The sequence below is a fragment of the Prionailurus viverrinus genome, chromosome B4 (assembly GCF_022837055.1).
Source record: "Prionailurus viverrinus isolate Anna chromosome B4, UM_Priviv_1.0, whole genome shotgun sequence".
Classification (NCBI taxonomy): domain Eukaryota; kingdom Metazoa; phylum Chordata; class Mammalia; order Carnivora; family Felidae; genus Prionailurus; species Prionailurus viverrinus.
Window position 1 is genome coordinate 107,573,070 of NC_062567.1, and position 18,772 is coordinate 107,591,841.

The 18,772-nt window shown below is 35.7% G+C and overlaps 3 protein-coding genes across 15 annotated transcripts in view; 1 reads left to right on the top strand and 2 right to left on the bottom strand.

The window, feature by feature from the left end:
- CB4H12orf50 (chromosome B4 C12orf50 homolog) overlaps positions 1-4,569 on the bottom strand; it is a 47,359-nt gene extending 42,790 nt beyond the window's left edge. For 2 of the 5 annotated variants that reach the window (XM_047866142.1, XM_047866141.1), the window contains exon 1: positions 1,209-1,406. In XM_047866142.1, coding sequence (XP_047722098.1) covers positions 1,209-1,262 — 54 coding nt within the window. In that variant the 5' untranslated portion in view covers positions 1,263-1,406. Of the gene's footprint in view, positions 1-1,208; positions 1,407-1,465; positions 1,548-1,939; positions 2,024-4,171; positions 4,295-4,389 lie in introns of those variants that run through there. The other 3 variants (XM_047866143.1, XM_047866144.1, XM_047866140.1) reach the window with 3 other exon arrangements.
- Positions 2,064-18,744, top strand: CB4H12orf29 (chromosome B4 C12orf29 homolog). 5 transcript variants are annotated; one of them, XM_047866147.1, is made up of 8 exons: positions 2,064-2,128; positions 3,044-3,147; positions 8,074-8,191; positions 11,174-11,269; positions 12,011-12,127; positions 13,561-13,758; positions 15,077-15,246; positions 16,736-18,744. In XM_047866147.1, exons 2-8 carry the CDS (start codon positions 3,094-3,096, stop codon positions 16,922-16,924), a joined length of 942 nt encoding a protein of 313 aa, XP_047722103.1. In that variant the 5' UTR covers positions 2,064-2,128; positions 3,044-3,093; the 3' UTR covers positions 16,925-18,744. The 5 variants fall into 5 exon arrangements, 4 of the variants coding, with proteins under 4 accessions (XP_047722103.1, XP_047722105.1, XP_047722102.1 ...); XR_007153874.1 differs by lacking the exons at positions 2,064-2,128; positions 3,044-3,147 and adding exons at positions 4,873-5,156; positions 16,248-16,384 and having other exon boundaries at positions 16,736-16,845; XM_047866149.1 differs by lacking the exons at positions 2,064-2,128; positions 3,044-3,147 and adding an exon at positions 4,873-5,156.
- The window catches only part of CEP290 (centrosomal protein 290), a 90,765-nt gene continuing 89,722 nt past the window's right edge, over positions 17,730-18,772 (bottom strand). For all 5 annotated transcript variants that reach the window (XM_047866139.1, XM_047866136.1, XM_047866137.1 and 2 more), the window contains one exon: positions 17,730-17,960. In XM_047866139.1, the coding sequence (XP_047722095.1) occupies positions 17,730-17,960 (231 nt within the window). The remainder of the gene's footprint in view (positions 17,961-18,772) is intronic.

The following is an 18,772-nucleotide window of genomic DNA, read 5'->3' on the forward strand; positions in this document are numbered from 1 at the left end:
TTCCATTGAATTCTCTTTTGGCACATGTTCCATGTTTTTTTCTTATCTTTTATTACCCTCTTACTCCTGTCTTCACTATTTCCCCTTTTTAAAAGTGGACTTGTGGATCTCGTAGTATAGGATAGTGGACAGGGGCTAGATAAACCAGTATTTGAACTCTTGGTTCCATTACTTGCCCATAGTTACAAAGTTAATACATTACTCATTCTTTCTGTGCCTCAGTTTCCTTATCTGTATGAAAGGAATAAAATGCCCTCTTCACAGATTGTAAAAATTATGTGAGGAAGGTATTGTGGTTGCTATTATTATTGTTATTTAATAATTTAATTATTTAGTAAGAATTTACCACCCATAAATTACTGTGCTACGTACTTGAGGATACAGCAGTAAAACAGACAAAACTCTGCACATATGGAATAGAAATTCTATTATTATTTATCATGTCTATGTTTAATTATAAGGGGACAGGCAATTGAAGTGGATTTGATTCTTATGGTCAAAGAGGTTGAACCCATTCAGTTTTCCTAGCAGAGATGAAACACTTTAAATCACATTCATTGTGCCTTTCATTTTGGCATGAACGTGAAGCTCCAAGTTTCTACCTTTATTTGGTTTCAGTGAGATCCATTAATTCTAATCTCTTAAATATTTTTCCCCTTTAGCCTTAAAAACTTGAATTCATATTTAGCTAATTTGTTTATATTACTTCTTTTCCTTTTTCCACGTTATCATATATTTGCTGTTAAATGTCAACAGGGAAAAATTCAGTAATTGGGTTAATAAATTTCAAATAGGAAATCAATTAGATTTATTAAACTAAGTTTGATAGTAAGGTGAATTTAACTTTTTGAATTTATATGATTGGAATCACACTAACCATAACAATATGATGTATCATACAATGTTTCAATATGTTTCAGTATTAAAAATCTGATGTCTCAATGAGCCATTATATAGGCAAAACGAGACATGAAGACAAAAAATCCATAGGCATTTAACAATTGTAAACAAATAATAATTTTAATTTCCTTAGAGAAATTCAATATGTCAAAAATACATGATAAGCTTTTACTTCAGATTGAAAATATGTATAATATTTTGCAGGAAAATAATAAATTTGACTCAGCAATACAAATTATTGCCTTATCTTCCTTCATTCTACTAAAAAGCTTAAGCATGTGAAGTACCATAAATTGTACAATATTTACCTTTATGCATGTTGAATTAAAAAAGAAATAGCAGTCATTCCCAACTTCTGCCATTTTCAACTCTCTTGCTGCTAATCCAATGTTTTTTAATATAAGAATTGCAGGAATGCAAATATGAGAACTATCAGTGTGTAAGGGGGGAAAATTTCTTTTCCACAGTCTTTCAGGCTATCAGTAGTATTCCTTTAAAACTGACCTCCTGTTGACAGTATATTACACAATAGATAATTCTTAAAGAAATTTAAATTAGAAGATACCTTCTCTAGCTTTGCAGAAATGTTGAATGTGGTTGCTAGTAAGCACACAAACTGAAACTTCCAGAATTTTCCTCATTGTTACCTAATCCATTGTTTGCTCATCATAACTGACCTCACGCGTAACTGCAGGCCAGCCTATCTTAGTGAATTCTGTATGGTCTTTCTTTCTCAATTCTAGTATATTAACCAAATAGGCTAGTAAAAATAAAATATTTATCTTTTAATGTTCTGATTGAATATGGGACTTAAACTAGTTCCTAACTTCATAGTAAAAAATATTAAGTATTTCACAAGTAAATAGCTGCTTTCTAAATTCTCATTTCTATATATGGTTTAGAAAAAAACCACATTTTTAAAATATGTAAATATACTATCTATACTCCAAGATAATAAATAAAATTATTTAAATATATACTCACTGCTACCCAATGAATTGGGAAAAAATCATTCAGATTGTGTTATTTTAATAGGTACCTGGAAATAAGCTGGACTATTTATTCATCTTGTAGCTATATTCATTCATTTTTCATCCATCATAAAAGGAGAAATAACTTCTTCCTATAGCAGAAAGGTTCCAGAGTGTCTGTAAATTTTGAGAATTTGTTGAAGACAAGGTGAAGTACTCTGATTCCCAGAATGAGACATTTCAATCAGCAGTTAGAGGTCTTTCTTCATCTTTTTTTACTAAAAGAACTAAAACGTAGCAAAATTTAATAAAATTATTCATAGTAGGTGATGTAGAAGATGCCATAGAGATGACAGTTTAGTAGATCAAAATGTATTTTTAAAATGTAAGGTACTTTGAATTGGAAATTAATAATATAAAGATACATGGATTCCCATTTCCGTTAAGTAAAACAGACTAATTGGTAGGAACTCTCTGAATCTATACTTTAAGGTAAAATCTAAGAAATAAAATAAAATTTAGAAAAGAGTTGTGTGCCTATAACTGTAAATAAGAGAAAAAGTAAAAATAAATGGGTAGTATTTAAGTGAAGAAGTAGAGAATAAAGACTTGGCTAAACCCTTGAAAATATTAGCAAAGATATATATTTTAAAAAAACCTTAATATCTTGCTTTCTGTTTTGCTCTATTTTCTAACTCTAGAACAACAAAGTGTTCATTTTAAGCACCTAAATTACTGAGAGCAGCATCTCTAAGAAATATCTTTCAGTGGTCTTTTTCTCCAGATAAATTCTCTCTCTGCCTATGGGCTTTTAGCTGCATGGATTATTTCCAAATACTGTTACCAAACACCATTATTGCATGATTACATGCAACATCATGGTTAACATAGGGGAAAGGATTAAAAAAAAAAGGTTTTTTACCTTTTAGAGTTTGTTGGGGACAATTACATTTCCATTAGACACAGCAAAAACAGGTCAAACCATGATGGGAATTTTTGTTTTGTTATTGCAAAGAACAGTAAATAGATCTGTATATTTTGGTAGTCTTTAGCATGGAGCTTTAATTTCTTCTTTTTTTTTTTTTTTTAAACAAAACTCTCTTTTCTTTTCTTCTTCTTTTTTTTTTTTTTACCCCTTATTCACTTCTTTCCTGATGTGAAATTCACTCTAGTCTTTCAGGAAAAGCTGTGACCATACTCAAGAGGATTTTTACTCCCTGTAATGAAGAGTGATGGGAAATTTGTCTCCACCACTGGGAGTAGGCCTGAAAATTCTGTAAGTATTTTGTGTTGGCCAAGGTAGACTCACATTGAGTGTCTTTCATCTTTGGTGCTTGCTAGAACACTAACACATCAGTCAGAGAAGAAAGTCTTTTCTTTCAGTTTGTGATCCAATAATACCACTCTAAGTACAGGGGCTGGTAGTAACTCCTTGCTGGCTCTTCAGGTTTATGAGAATCAGGCAAAGCTGTTGGCTGCTACCCATTAGAATAGGAGCCCCATTTGTAACTGTGAATTGGAACTGTGTCTCTCCCCTAACCTGGGCTCCTCTGTCTCAGCCAAAGGCTTTGCTCCAAGCACTGATAAAATCAAAGCAGTGGAAATAGAGTGTTTCCTGAGGAATGGTTAGCCTTGCTGCCACAATTCAAACAGCAAGTAGAATGTTTTAGATGATGATCCCTCTCAGAAATGACATAATGTTGGATCTAGAAGATTCTGTGGCAGTTTGGGAAATGGCAGTTGATAGTTGTGAGGGTTATTTAATTGTTGTTCCCTTGAGACCCATGAAACAAGCTGCTTGTTAGGATTCCTCTGGAAGAACAGAAAATCACTGATGCTTAACTATACAATACTAAGTGTCTGGTCCCAATAGCTCACAGCCAGCATCAGGTGTTCTATTCGCCCCTGTCCCTTATATATATTTGGCCATTTTGTGTTTTCCTAGGAGAAAAAGATAGAAGAGGAAGTAAATATTTTGAAATGGCAAATCTCTTTTCTCTTCCTCTGTGAATCCAGTAATAAAAAAAATAGCGCTTTTTTGGGGGGGGGGGGTGGATATTTTATTCTTTGGAAACCCTCTTTTATATATAGATATTTTTTTCCAAGGGCTAAGTCAGGAAAATGCTGGACTCTACGGTTCTTGCCGATAACACAATTATAGAAATGAGACGTGGGTCTTGTCCAAGCAAATAAAAATGGCAGTAGTCAAAACTTCACTGCCTCAACTAGCCTCAACAAGACAGAAAGGCTACTATTACTAAATATTTAATATTTTATTCAATCATTAATTTATCACTTACCCTCCAATATTCTTTTAAGCACTAAGTCAAATAAAGCTGTTTTTAGCTCTGCAGCTGACTGACTCCCAACAACTCAAGCCATTTGGATTCTTTTGGAGCTCATACTGAAGATAAATGAGATTCCTATGAAAAAAATTGAGAATGAAGTCGGGTTTTGGATTAGTCTAATGCTAAACTTTGCATTCAGGAAAGAATATCAGAACCAATTTCGACCATACTATGCTGCACAATGAGGCATAATCCAAACTGTATTACTATGAGGGGTGGTTTCCCAGGTGTTTTAATTGTAGCGTTTTCTAGCACTCCTCTTGGGAAATCTGTTTCCATTAGGACTTGAAATGTCTCTGGATATTTCTAAACTTCTATAATGCTTCAATGAGGAACTTATTAAAGAAAACAAGCAATTAGCTTTCACCAGAATGGTGTTAAATCGCCATCTGAAATGATTCTTTACTTATAACTTGATATCATTTAATTTTCATAAATATCATCAGTTACATCAGTTATCATCAGTGTGGTTAAGTACACACAACACAGAAAACGGATCTCGTTCATGGTAATACCGGACCAACGCTCGCGGGAGTGCATACGGAGGTACTTTGGGTTCCGCACTACAAGTCCCAGAAGGCGCAGCGGTCAGGTGGCCGCTTCTACGCGTGCGTCTCCGCCCCACGCTTGGCGTTGGGGGACGTGGGGGCGTTGCCGCCGTGCTTGGGCGCGCAGTGTGCGTGGCTTGAGCACGGCGGCTGTTTGCAGGGGACGCTGTCCTGGTCGGGGTGCTGTTTTGGAAACGAGCTCAGCATTCGCACTGTCTTTTGGGCCTACCATGAGGCGCCTAGGTTCGGTGCAGCGGAAAATGCCATGTGTGTTTGTGACGGAGGTGAAAGAGGAGCCCTCCACCAAAAGGGAGCATCAGGTACCGAGGTGTGCGGCCCCGTGGAGCGGCCGCGCAGGGGCTGCCGGGCGCTATAGAGCCGCCCTGCAGGTCGGGAGCTTTTTTGCAATTTTCGCTGGGGAGGTCTGGGATACGGGTCTCTACTCCCCGAGCTCCAGGTTCTCGAGCTCCAGGTTCTCGTACCTTGTTAGTTGCAAGGGAGGGAATCTACGAGAGACGTTTTCTGATGAGGCGATTCAAACTTGCCGTCTCATGGAAATTGAAAGCCCACATCCTAAATAGTGTTCCTTTTCTCAGGTTACCACCTTTTTGGGGAAGACCCTTTAAGATTCGCATAATCACCGCAGTCCAAACTTTCTACTTTCAAGAATGTGGTGACAAAGTGGAGATTGTAGAAGACTTGCTTTGCCAGTTCTAACCTAGGAACCATGGTGGTGTTGACAACTAGCCTAATTAGGTCACTAAAGATCAGATCTCACGTATTGTTACCAGTAATTACCTGCTTGATTCTAACTAGTGTTCCCATCTCTGGGTGTTTCTCTCAGCACTGGGTTTTACACATCGAGGGACCTTAGTAAGTACTGGTGAATGATTAGTAGCCAGTATCAGGGTAATTCTTTAATATGTAGGAAAGTCCTTGATGGCAGAATCCCCAGATATTGAGTACTTTGAACTCATCATACAAAATTCATCATGTGCATTTGGCATAGGCTCCCACCACCCTTTACATCGTTTGCACATGTGTTCTTGTTTTGAGACTGCCTTGTTGTTTCTAGTCCCAATTTTTAGGACCTGACGTGTAGTAGGCACTGGGTGAATATTTGTTGAATTAAAGAATGAACCTTGGAACCTTTTTGTGCCAATTTTCCATTCACCTTGACACTTTTTACCTTATAACATCCTTTTTAGTGCCATTGCTGTTATAGTTCTTAATAGTTTATGCACAGTTTATGGCACTGCCTAATCGTTCTTTATTGCCACCCAGGATGATCATTGTTAGGGTCTTTCCTAGTCAAAACCCTGCAGTTAACTAGTAAATGTCTGTAGCAGTAGTTGCCAAACTTGTATTTTTTTAGTCACAACAAACCAAGTAGTGATTCACTCTAGCTGTGATTCTCAACTTTGTACGTTGGGGGTGGAGGCGTGTAGTTTGTAAAAGGACCCTACACCCGGAAAAATAAGCCCCTGTTCATGTCCCTCTGTAGTTAAGATTAGCTTACACTATTATTTATAGCATAGTATCCAAATCCTTAACTGTAATTCAAGGCTTCCCATTAATCAGGTCCATTCTACTCTTGAAGTGCCTGTTGGACCTACCATGAGGTGCCTGGGCTCAGTGCAGCAGAAAATGCCATGTGTGTTTGTGACAGACTTGCTTCCTTAAAGGGAAGTCTCTATTTGAATAAAGTCTGTTTCATCCTGTGAACACTCTGGGCACAGTCTTGTCTATTTTTGCTCAGGCTGTGCACTTTGCCTGGATTACTTTCAGGATTTTCGAATCAGACCTTCTCTGAAATCTTTGATCATCTTAGTTATCCCAGTGAGTTCTTCCACCCAGAAGTTGTAGAGGATCACTCAGTTGACATTTACTATTACTTTTTAAACATACATGCCTTGTTTTTCCAGTCACAGTTTAAAGACTTCAATGAGACGGGGAACTTTGTGTACCCTTTGGTATCTTATATTGTCTTTTGGACATGTTGCTAGCAAAGAGTGGTTGAAAATTGATTCTTATGGAAGGAATATTTGGGGACTCATCAAGAGCTCCATCAGAGTAATCTCCTCCGTAGGATCCTTGGTAAATTTGAATACACACAAACATTGCTGTTGGGCCAAACCTCCTCTCTTCTGCTACCACAGGTTAAATTGATATCATCTGTTACTAATTGCAGAAGTTAGTGATAAATCCCCAGTCATTGTTTTATCTTGAAAGTACTGAGTCAGGAACAGAATGGTGCTAATTTCCTAAGTCTACCTGACTCTGAAATAGTACTTCCACATACTAGTTTTAAACCTGTACACACCAGTATTGTGCAGTATTTTTCACATGAAAGTTAAATGTTAATTTATTTATTTATTTATTTATTTTTTTTTTAATTTTTTTTTTCAACGTTTATTTATTTTTGGGACAGAGAGAGACAGAGCATGAACGGGCAAGGGGCAGAGAGAGAGGGAGACACAGAATCGGAAACAGGCTCCAGGCTCTGAGCCATCAGCCCAGAGCCCGACGCGGGGCTCGAACTCACGGACTGCGAGATCGTGACCTGGCTGAAGTCGGACGCTTAACCGACTGCGCCACCCAGGCGCCCCAAATGTTAATTTATACTGTAAAATGGTGGCTTAAGTCTTTCTCAGAAATAAAAATGTTACAGATAAAAAGTTGGTAGGAATCGCAGAAACTGTCTTTTCCTCCATTCTTGTTGGTCTTGGCGGCTCTTCCTGACAGAAGGAAAACCGTAAGTTTTGCAATTTACTGCTGAAGCTGAAAGAGTCCCATTTGTTTTTCTTCTTAGCATCAATTATAAATTATACCTGACATTGTATTACACATTCTGTTACTATTTTCCCACTCATTCAAATGAAAGTTCTACCAAAGGCAGGTATTCTTTTTTTATTAACCTCTATATTTCCTAGTGTGGAGGACAATGCTTACTTGACCCATAGAAGGCATTTAGCAAATAATTGTCAAGTTGTCATGTGGATGATGGAACAGTCTGTGCTAGGGATACAGTGCTGCATAGGACACGGTTCCTGGTGTCAGCTCATTATGGTGGATAAAGAAACATGAGTAATTGCAAATCTGTGTGAGAAAACAGGTATTGGTGTGATAGAAAGGAAGGGGTGATTCATGAGAATTTCACGGGACAAATGTTTTTAAATTGTCTTGAAAGGTAAGCAGGAGATTATACTTTAGAAATAGTGAAATTAAGAACATTTCAGGTGGGAGTATGTGTGAAGGTGTAGAGACTGTTGATCTTAAACCAGTTTTCTTTCTCTCTTTTTTAAGCCATTTAAAGTTTTGGCAACTGAAACTATAAGTCACAAGGCATTAGATGCAGATATATACAGTGCAATCCCAACAGAAAAAGTGGATGGAACATGTTGTTATATTACTAACTATAAAGGTAAAATAAAACTACAAATATTATTATTATTATTATTATTATTATTATTAATGTTTGTTTTTGAGAGAGACAGTGCGAGTAGGGGAGGGGCAAAGAGAGAGGGAGACATAGAATCCGAAGCAGGTTCCAGGCTCTAAGCCCGATGAGGGGCTCAAACCCACGAAACGCAAGATTGTGACCTGAGCCAAAGTTGGACGCTTAACTGACCACGCCACCCACGCACCCTTACAAATATCTTTAATCACTTTACAAACTATATATATATCTGAAATGGGGCATTTACCCTTCATAAACCCTTCACACTCTAACTATAATAGCACAATAATAAAGTCACAAATGTTACACTTATCTTTCTCTTGAGGGAGGAAAAGGTAATTAACATTTAATACTCATTAAAGGTAGACAATGTGATAAATGCTTTATACATGTTATCTCTAATTTGCACAGTAGCCTCTCCATTTCACAGATACGGAAACCGATCTTCAGAGAACTTAAATAATTTGTCCAAGACCGTATAATTAATGAATGACTGAATAGGTGATGGAACCTATGTTTAATCCTAAACCTCGTTCTTATGCCACTGATTCTGCTGCCAACTCCTTAGTTTTTATTACTATTGGAAATATCTAATTGATTTCAATTTAATGCCTTTTAAGAGCTAGAAACTAAAATAGAAATTGTCAGTTAAGGAAAAAAAATGCATTGAAAGGAGAAATGATCTTTGTGATTTCCTGAGGATAGTGAAATGCCCTCTTAATTCCAGCAAGAGAAACAGAACAGTTAAATGTAAACTAGACACATTCCTGTTATCAGGAAATCTTTTCTGAAGTGCATATTTTTCCATTTTTAATTGTGATTAAAATACACATAACACAATTTACTATCTTAACCATTTTAAGTGTACAGTTCATCGTTACGCTACTATCACCACCATCTATCTGCAGAACTTCATCTTGCAAAATTGAAACTCAGTACCCATTAAATAATTTACCGTTCCTCCTCATCTAGTCCTTGACAACCACCATTCTACTTTGTCTCTATGGTTTTGACTGTTCTAGATACCTCATACATCTGGAATCATACAGTATTTGTCTTTTTTTGACAAGCTGATTTCAGTGTTCATCCGCGGTTTAATTCCTGTCAGAATTCCCTTCCTTGTTAAGGCTGAGTAACATTTCGCTGTGTGTATATACTACATTATGTTTGTATATACCACATAATTTTGTGTGTGTGCCACATAGTTTTCTGTATATGGCATTCATCCCTCATTGTACACTTGGGCTGCTTTCACATTTTGGCTGTTATAAACAATGCTGCTGTGAACATGGTGGGCAAATATCTCCTTGAGACCTGCTTTCAATTCTTTTGGGGATATATTCAAAGAAGTGGAATTGCTAGCTCATATAGTAATTCTGTTTTTAATTTTTTGAGGAACTGCCGTACTGTTTTCCATAGTAGCTGCATGATTTATGTTCCTATCCACAGTGCACAAGGGTTGCAGTTTCTCCACATCCTCACCAACACAGATGTTTGTTTGGTAGTAGTAGCCATTTTAATGGGTATGAGTGAAATGAGTTTTTTATATTTAGTAGTAAAAAGGACAAAAGGTCCGTTCAACCAGAAATGACAATATAATTTTAACCTGGTTCTTCATATTATTTACTGGGATAGTTAATAGGTAATATGTAATGTCTGAAACAAACTATAATCAGTAATTTCAAAGTATATTTGAAGAAACTAAAAGATTTTTCAGGCTTTCATATTTACATTAAAAAACTTAAATATGCATCACTATGTATGATGTATAATAGTGGCAGTTAAGCATGAATGGATTATTAAAGAAAACTTACAGGACAGGACCCCAAATGACAGTGATTGCAAATCCTCAGTTTATTGCAGGTAAAGGGTACACAGCATTATCAAGGGCATGAAAAGTAAGGATGTACATCACAGCAAAGGGTCTGGGAAGACCAGGTGAAAGCACCTATTGGTACCCTCCCCACCGACCCCCCCTCTCCATTGCTCCCAGCCCCCAAGGTCCTAATGGGACACACTTTCTCAAATCAGGAACCACTGATGTATGAAGAGAACACACTTCGGTAATGGAATCCAAAATGGAGTTTCAGCTGGGGATTTTTATTGTTTTTAATTTATTTATTTATTTTGAGAGAGAAAGGCAGAGAGAAGGGAGAGAGAATCCTAAGCAGGCTCCACACTGTCAGTGCAGAGCCTGAAGTGGGGCTTAAACTGAGATCATGACCTGAGCTGAAATCAAGAATTGTACGGTTGGTTAACTGACTGAGCCACTCAGGCACCCCTCAGCTGAGGAATTTTACATTCTGCTGGTCACAGAGGCATCTTCCTGCTAAGTAACCAGCCTCAACCGCAGAGCCCTCCAGGAGTCTTACTAAAACCAGGTAGAAGACTCATTAGTCTCACTGCTGTAAGTAAAGAATGCAGGCACACTGCCTGAAACTTCTTAGGTCCATGATTACAAATCACTAATAATCACTGTTTCATGCCCTGACCAGGGATCAGAGCCATGCAAAACAGCTCAGCCTAATTACAGATTTTTGGGAACTAACCCTTACATCACACAGTTACGTTTCAGGAAAAGTGTGAATATGATAATCTGGATATGTTTCCATTTAGTATAGAGGTAGCTTGCTCACAAATTCTAGTTGCTAATAAAATATGGCAGTGGAATGTCCTTATGACAGGGTTACATATTTGCTTTTATCTCAGGTTTACCATTCTTCAACCAAAGACTTCAGTCTTACTACATCAGGTACTGCTGGTAAGAATACATCACATACGGTGTCTGTTAGAATACATATTTACCTTTGTTATCTAGGATTGCTGCTTTTAGGGAAGGTCACCCTACTGTTTATTGAAAAACTTTATACTGAAATGTCTTCCAAGATAAGTTTTATTATTTGCCTCTTATACTTTTCCCTTTTATTATTAATATCATTTTTTTAGGTCAGCCATACCTTTGGGCTCGACTAGATAGAAAACCTAACAAGTTAGCTGAGAAAAGATTTAAAAATTTTCTACATTCAAAACAAAACTCAAAAGGTTAGTGAGCCTTTTTCTTTTTTTTTTTTTTTTTTTTTTTCATTTTTTTCTGATTTAAATCTATAGTTTTTGGCTTATTTCTTGCTGTGGTATTCTACACATTATATCCTTCTTAAAATTTAAGCACTTAGGGAAAAGAAGAAAATTGTAATTGAGTATCTTTATATGTAAGAGGTTGTTATTGAAAAATATTTTAAATTGTTTTCCTAACATTTTTATGACTCATTAGAGTATGTTGATATTAAAACATACATTTCTATATATATTTATTATAAAGAGTAACACATTTTGGTTTTGTTATCTAAGAGAGAAGTCCATAATTTTATAAATCAGGCACAAATCTCAAAGGATTATCAGTATTTTTAATTATTATGTTAAAATGCCTCTAAGTATTTTATAAGTAGATACATACATTAATCATTATATATCCACTCTTTCATGTATATATTTATATATACACACTTATAGTGTATTAAAAATTTATCATAAATCTACACATACTGGAACATTGGCTACTTTAGAGTTTTATGCACTATTTACTTATGGTGGTGGGTTCAAAATTGAAAATTTAAAGTGCTAGTATACTCTAACCCTGAGAAGTGCAGTCACATGGTGTTGATGATGGAGAATAATTATGATACCTGAATGGGGTTTACTACCTGTTCCCACGTTGAATTTATTCAGTCTTTTTAATTTTTTTTTTAAAGCATCACCACATATAAAATTATTGAACTATTTTAGAATTTTTTTGGAATGTTGAGGAGGACTTCAAACCTGTTCCAGAGTGCTGGATACCAGCGAAGGAAATAGAACAATTAAATGGGAATCCGATGCCTGATGAAAATGGACACATTCCTGGTATCATGAAAACTTTTCTAAAATGTGCTTTTGTTTTTACTTGTAAAAAGAAAAGATCCAGAAATTGCATAATTTAATTTTAATCTGGTTCTTTATAGTATTTATCTGTATAACACAAATTTTCTGAATCTAATTTATATTAATAATCTATAAAGATGTTTTATATTAAAAATGTCCTCACAGGTTTAGAATCTTCTCTGAGTTAGTTTGCTACCTATAGTTTCTGGGGATGCGAAAATTTTTGCAAAAGTGTGCTGAATGGAAGGATACCCCAGATTAAGGTTTAGTTCAGCAGGCATGTCTTGAGTACCTATAATGTGCAGAATACTCAGGTTCTAGTAATACAAAAATGAAGATCAGAACCTTGATCTTTTAGACACCAGAGGAAATGCAATATTGGTCTGATTTAAGAACTAAAAGGAAAGCATCCACAGGGTATAGTCAGAGAAAACAGGAAGAACTCTAGATCAGCCTGTGGTGTTTAGAGGAGGCTTCTAAGGGGAGAGGACATCTGTACTGAAGCTTAGGAACCAGGAAGTTAGCTGGCAGGGAAGAGAGAAGGTCAGCTTAGGCAAACTCCCATGAAGAGCAGAGATTTGGAGTCTTGGAAGTTTTATGTAATGCTTCTCTGTGGCTGGAATGTTCAGGGTGTATGACCCTGGAGGACATTATAAAAGTTGAGGCTGGAGATGTGGAAGGGGCTCAGATCTTAAAGGGATTTATATTTCATTTAAAGGAGTTTGAAGTTCATCCTGAAGTTGATTGTTAAGCAGGGGTGCAGCAGAACTAAATTTAAATTTTTAAAGCAGGATTATGATAAAAGTAGGTTGGGTTTCCCTGGAGACTAATGGACCAGTAAAGATTATTATAGTCACCTGAATGACTACTGAAGGCCAAAGATAGGACGGTCACAATGGCATATGTAGCCTAGTGATTGTTTGATAAAGAATTGTCCACAATGAAGGATCCTATTCTGGTAACAGGAGTTGGGTGAGGAATAGCAATAACGTTCAATACATGTAGAATCAATACATTATTCAGTAAATATTGGAACAGTGCAGTGAATTGTGGAACACTTAATACATGGTCTGTTGTCCTTGAAACTGGAGATAAAGTGGAGAGAAATCTTAAAAAAATAAATAAATAAGTTTCAGTTCTTGAAAAGGTAAATTTTCTGGTAAAGGAATGCTGAGTGCTCTGTACTGAATCACCAAACAGGTTAATTCCTCAACAGAATAAAAAAATAACCTTATTATTAAAAAATGATTGTGATTGAGTAGTAAAACTGTTAACATTATCACTGATTAAAAAATGATAATCTGTGTGTGATAAACATCCAAAAAACATTGAGAATTTATAACAAAAGTAAAAATTACCTCACGTCTAAATCCAAAGAACAGCAATGTAGTAATAGTGTTTTCTTTGCCTGATAGGTTGGGTACCAGTGGAGAAAAACAACAAACAGTATTGCTGGCATTCCTCTGTAGTTAATTATGAATTTGAAGTTGCCCTGGTACTGAAGCATCATCCTGATGATCCTGGTCTTTTGGAAATTAGTGCAGTGCCACTATCAGATCTCCTAGAACAAACACTAGAGCTTATCGGAACAAATATTAATGGAAACCCTTATGGTGAGTGAAGCCTTTTCCTATTTAGTTACAGTAACTGTCACTTATAAAGAACTTCCTGGGTTCAACTTAAAACACACACACTAAAGAAATGACTAATAAGAGTTAAATAGCCTTGAGAATTATAGCCATTTCTATTTATGTCCATGGAGAAATTTATTCATGACTCTAACCATTAATTCAAAAGGTTGAATTAACTTCTCATTCTTTCCTATGATAACATTATAGAGCTATTTATGAAAGGTAATTATTCAAGTGTAACTTCTTGTTTTTTAAAATTTATGTGAACTGAGTTGAATGAAAATTATGTGTTTTTCATGGCTAGGTAATTAGTTTAGTATTAATAGCTAAGAATAAATTAAAGAATTGACACCGAATAGCATAATGAGCATTAGAATCTGCACTATGACGAATGGAGTCGAAGTCCAGAGGGCACTGGGGAGTACATTGTTGATAGGCAGATGAAGCTGGATTCAAGGACATTAAAGCTGGACTAGGAAAATCCTGTATAGAGATCAGAAGCTGACTGATTGGCAGGTATAAAGAAGTTACGATAGTAATTATACAAGTTATCAGAGATCCAGTGTGGCTGTTTGGCAAACATTGAATGATAAGTGAACTTGGCTAATGGTATAGAGAAGGGGTTGGCAGACGTCTGTAAAAGTACAGATAATAAATACTTAGGTTCTGTAGGCTATACCTCTGAAATAAGGCCATAAACAGTACTTAAAAGAATGGGTATAGGGGCGCCTGGGTGGCTCAGTCGGTTAAGCGGCCGACTTCGGCTCAGGTCATGATCTCATGGTCCGTGAGTTCGAGCCCCGCGTCGGGCTCTGTGCTGACAGCTCAGAGCCTGGAGCCTGTTTCAAATTCTGTGTCTCCCTCTCTCTGACCCTCCCCCGTTGATGCTCTCTCTCTGTCTCAAAAATAAATAAACGTTAAAAAAAATTAAAAAAAAAAACAACAAATGGAATTATGTTAATAAATATAATGCTTAAAAAAAAAAAAAAGAATGGGTATAACTGTGTTCCACTGAAACTACGAAAACAGGTGTTCGGTTGGATTTGGCCCACAGGTCATAGCTTGCTGACCCCTAGTGTAGAGTATATGAAGGTGAAATTTAGATTTAATGAGGTAAGGTGACACTTCTGAATGAGATCACTTGTGGTATATCTCTCTTCCAGGAAATCAACTAAACTTTTTGGTAAATTTATTCCTAAATGTTTTAAAAGGCTTTAAAAGGCTTTTTTATTTGGAGAAGCAAATGTTCTCATTTCTTTTTGAAACCTTTATGTGCCTAATGGAAATTTTTACCATTTAGGGTTAGGAAGCAAGAAGCATCCATTACATCTTCTTATACCACATGGGGCATTTCAAATAAGAAATCTACCAAACTTGAAGCACAATGATCTATTATCCTGGTTTGAAGGTTGCAGAGAGGGTAAAATTGAAGGAATAGTATGGCATTGCAATGATGGCTGTTTAATCAAGGTAATGGCAAAAAATAGCTTGTGGGATTATTTCGTCTTGTTCCTAAAACAAAGTAGAAGTGGCACGAGAATACTCTGTACAAATTGCAGTTAATTCTAATGTGTTGTAAAGAAATTTAATTTCCTCATCTCACATGCCACCATTCTTTATATGATAAAATAATGTTTCCCAATGTGCATTCATTCTCTGGGGCTTTGGTTGTCCTACATGGCCTTCAGAATTAAGGTGATGAAAATGTCTGGAAAAACTGCACATTACATATTCCCTTCTTGTGGATGTTGCACATGAATGCTCTCTGAGATAATCAGCATAGTTTAACTCCACATTTCCCAAACTTGATTATAGAATTTGAGTTAAAAGTGCCAGGGTGACAGTTAATATTTACAGAATCAATTTGTTTATACTTTGTGCCCTTTCTGTCTCTTGGGTTTGTCTACTCGATTTCGGACAGGTTCCTGAAATTAGTAATGTTCAAAACTGGACCTTCGTCATACCAACCCCAACTCCCAGCAATTCAAAACATTAGATAGCATTTTTAACCCCTCTCTCCATTACATACAATTATTTCTTAAAGATTCTGATCTATTGAATATATACTTCTCCCCAACCAGTTGGCATTTAATTTTAAGCCAAAATTCATGCTTGATTTACTATATCACCCTCCTAAATGTTATCTTTCAGTCTTCTCCCTTTTCTGTCCATTCTTCACAGTAAGTGAAAATGTTACTTTGCTACATAAAACTGCTTAGTGGCATAAAGATTATTCATGACAGGACCCTTGCTTCACTTTCTGGAACTGCTGTACACCCCCAGCTGCCAAGCATACCCATACTGTATATGTCCTAACCATACTTAAGTAACTGCAATCAGAGCAAAAAGCACCATTCTATCCCATGATATTTAGAATGCCGCTCCGCCCGTATTTTTCAATTGGCTAGCTTCTGCACTCAGCAACAGACTCCATTATATTTTTATGGAGCCCCTGATTATGTTCCTGGCAGGTTTCCAGGTGCTGGAAATACAGAGCCAACAAAACAATGTCTGTGCCTTCATGAAGCTCACAGTCTAATGGGGAAGATAGACAGTAACACGTAAATATATAATATGTCAGGAGAAGAACAGCTATGAAAAAAAAAGGGTAAGAAAGTGGAGCCTTAAATAGTGCCTGGCAGGGGCGCCTGGGTGGCGCAGTCGGTTAAGCGTCCGACTTCAGCCAGGTCACGATCTCGCGGTCTGTGAGTTCGAGCCCCGCGTCGGGCTCTGGGCTGATGGCTCAGAGCCTGGAGCCTGTTTCCGATTCTGTGTCTCCCTCTCTCTCTGCCCCTCCCCCGTTCATGCTCTGTCTCTCTCTGTCCCAAAAATAAATAAACGTTGAAAAAAAAATTAAAAAAAAAAAAATAGTGCCTGGCAGATGGTGGGCACTGAAATATTTGTAAGTGAATGAAGGTAATAAAATCTAAAATCTAAATACCCTTTTTTCTCTTTTTAGGTTCATCGCCATCATCTTGGTTTATGCTGGCCAATTCCAGATACTTACATGAATTCAAAACCTGTTATTATCAACATGAACCTGAACAAGTATGACCATGCCTTTGATACTAAGAGTTTGTTTAATCTTCTTTCAAAAATAGATAATCAGAAATTTGGCAGACTCAGAGATATCATACTTGATGTATAAACTAGAAATGCAATTAAAAAACAGCTTTATTATACTTAAACCTTGAATATTCTGCCATGTGGGGAAGGTAAAAAAATCTCAAGGTTCAGTGTCTAATATAGCAATACATCTTCTAGCATTTCAGGAAATGAATTTCCCAGTTGGAAATGTCTATTCAAGATTTTATTTAGAAGCAGCAAATGAATTTCAACCACTAAACTTAAAAAAATGTAATAGTAATCTCCCACCTTGTACAAAGGTTGGATTCTACCATTACTGGGTAGTAATTTAAAAACAGCAGTTAAACAATTCTGGATCATTAATTTTGAGGATTAAAGAATTTAAAAAACAATTTAATCTTACTAGACACTTAACAAAACATATAGCTGTAACCTCATAACATGTTTATATACATGTACATATATATAAAATTAGTCTTAACACATATAAGTATGTAAATATATGTAAAAGTCCAATTTTAAATGTTAAAATTATTAAAGTTCACCCTCATACTCTTTAAAAAACTTAAATATTATGAATGTACAGAAATTCATCATAGCTCATTTGATAGACATAATTAAAAAATCTTCAAAAATATACTTTTCTAATGTTTAAAATTTCGTATTTTAAATTACTAAATTTAAAATTCACTAAATTTTAGTAAATTTCCAATTTAATTTTAAATTGGATATCTAGTAAATTTTACTAAAACTTCCAAGGTACAGGATATGGAGATGGAAATCATGTAGGTCAGAGACTTGATTTCCTGATGGAGTTTTAACTTACAAAGTTAATAAATAAATAAAACTACAGTTATAGGTGGTCCTTAATAAATGGGGAAATTAGCAGGACTTTCCTCTTCATCTTCAGACTGTTCAGAAGCAGCAACGGGACTGCTTAATTCAACTCCAAATTGTTCAGAAAGTTTTTTTAACTTCTCTTCTAAGAGAATATTCTTTTTCACTTCTTCTTTATAATTATACTTCAGATCTTCAATTTCTTCAAAAAATGAAGGATCAAAGTTTTCCAGTTCTTTTTTCAGCTTTTTTATTTCCTCCTAATAGAAACATGATAACTTTAAAAGGTATAGGTAGGAATAAAATACATTCTTTAGGTTTGAACTGAAGAGATGTAATTGCAAACATCAAATCCAAAGTAACTTGAATAATCAAATAGAAACTATATAGGCAGAAGTATTTTCTTAGGATTCTGTTAATAAGGTATCACTGTACAAGGTTTTAAGTAACAAACTTGTTAACTGACAAATCAAACTGTTCTGTAAATTATGTCCTAGTCTTTGGAATTTATCAGTTCTTAAATTGTGTGTGTAGGGGGTGGATATTTAATCTTTATCCAAAAGCATATCAGATATTCTCACTGAGGTAATCAAAGACTTGGCTATTCACTACACAAGTTATGTTGGTTAAGATTCTTTGGTTTAGGCTTCATTTATATTTTTACAAATACCTATTTTTTTTAATAGTCGACTTCATATATATGTGTATGTGTGTATATATATATATATTTAGGATTAGGGAAACTCTAGAACTTCTACCTGGATAAGAGGCCTCTGGTAAAGGGACCATTTGAACTTTAGTGACCATTTAGAATAGCCAGTGATTACTAGTTAATTCTCCAATTCATGCTCTCTCGTTCTGTTTATAGATTCTTTAAGAGATAAAGCATAGCAAGTATCTTTCTTTAAGGGAGCTATTCTTGAAAAGAATTTCAAAAGGAAATAAAAGGCACTGTTCCCAGTGTGACCCAAAACTTAAGAAAATATATTAAAATAATGAGCTATATTTGTGAAAATTAAAAAATAAATTTACTCTTTAATCCTATTTGTTTTGTCTGTTTTGTTTTTTTTTT

What these genes read in the sequence shown, in the direction of transcription:
- CB4H12orf29 (XM_047866149.1), top strand. Translation starts at nt 4,998, where the DNA reads ATGAGGCGCCTAGGTTCGGTGCAGCGGAAAATGCCATGTGTGTTTGTG. An exon ending in TTCAAAACAAAACTCAAAAG is followed by an intron (nt 11,270 to 12,010) that starts GTTAGTGAGCCT and finishes GAACTATTTTAG; the next exon opens with AATTTTTTTGGAATGTTGAG. An exon ending in TATTAATGGAAACCCTTATG is followed by an intron (nt 13,759 to 15,076) that starts GTGAGTGAAGCC and finishes TTTACCATTTAG; the next exon opens with GGTTAGGAAGCAAGAAGCAT.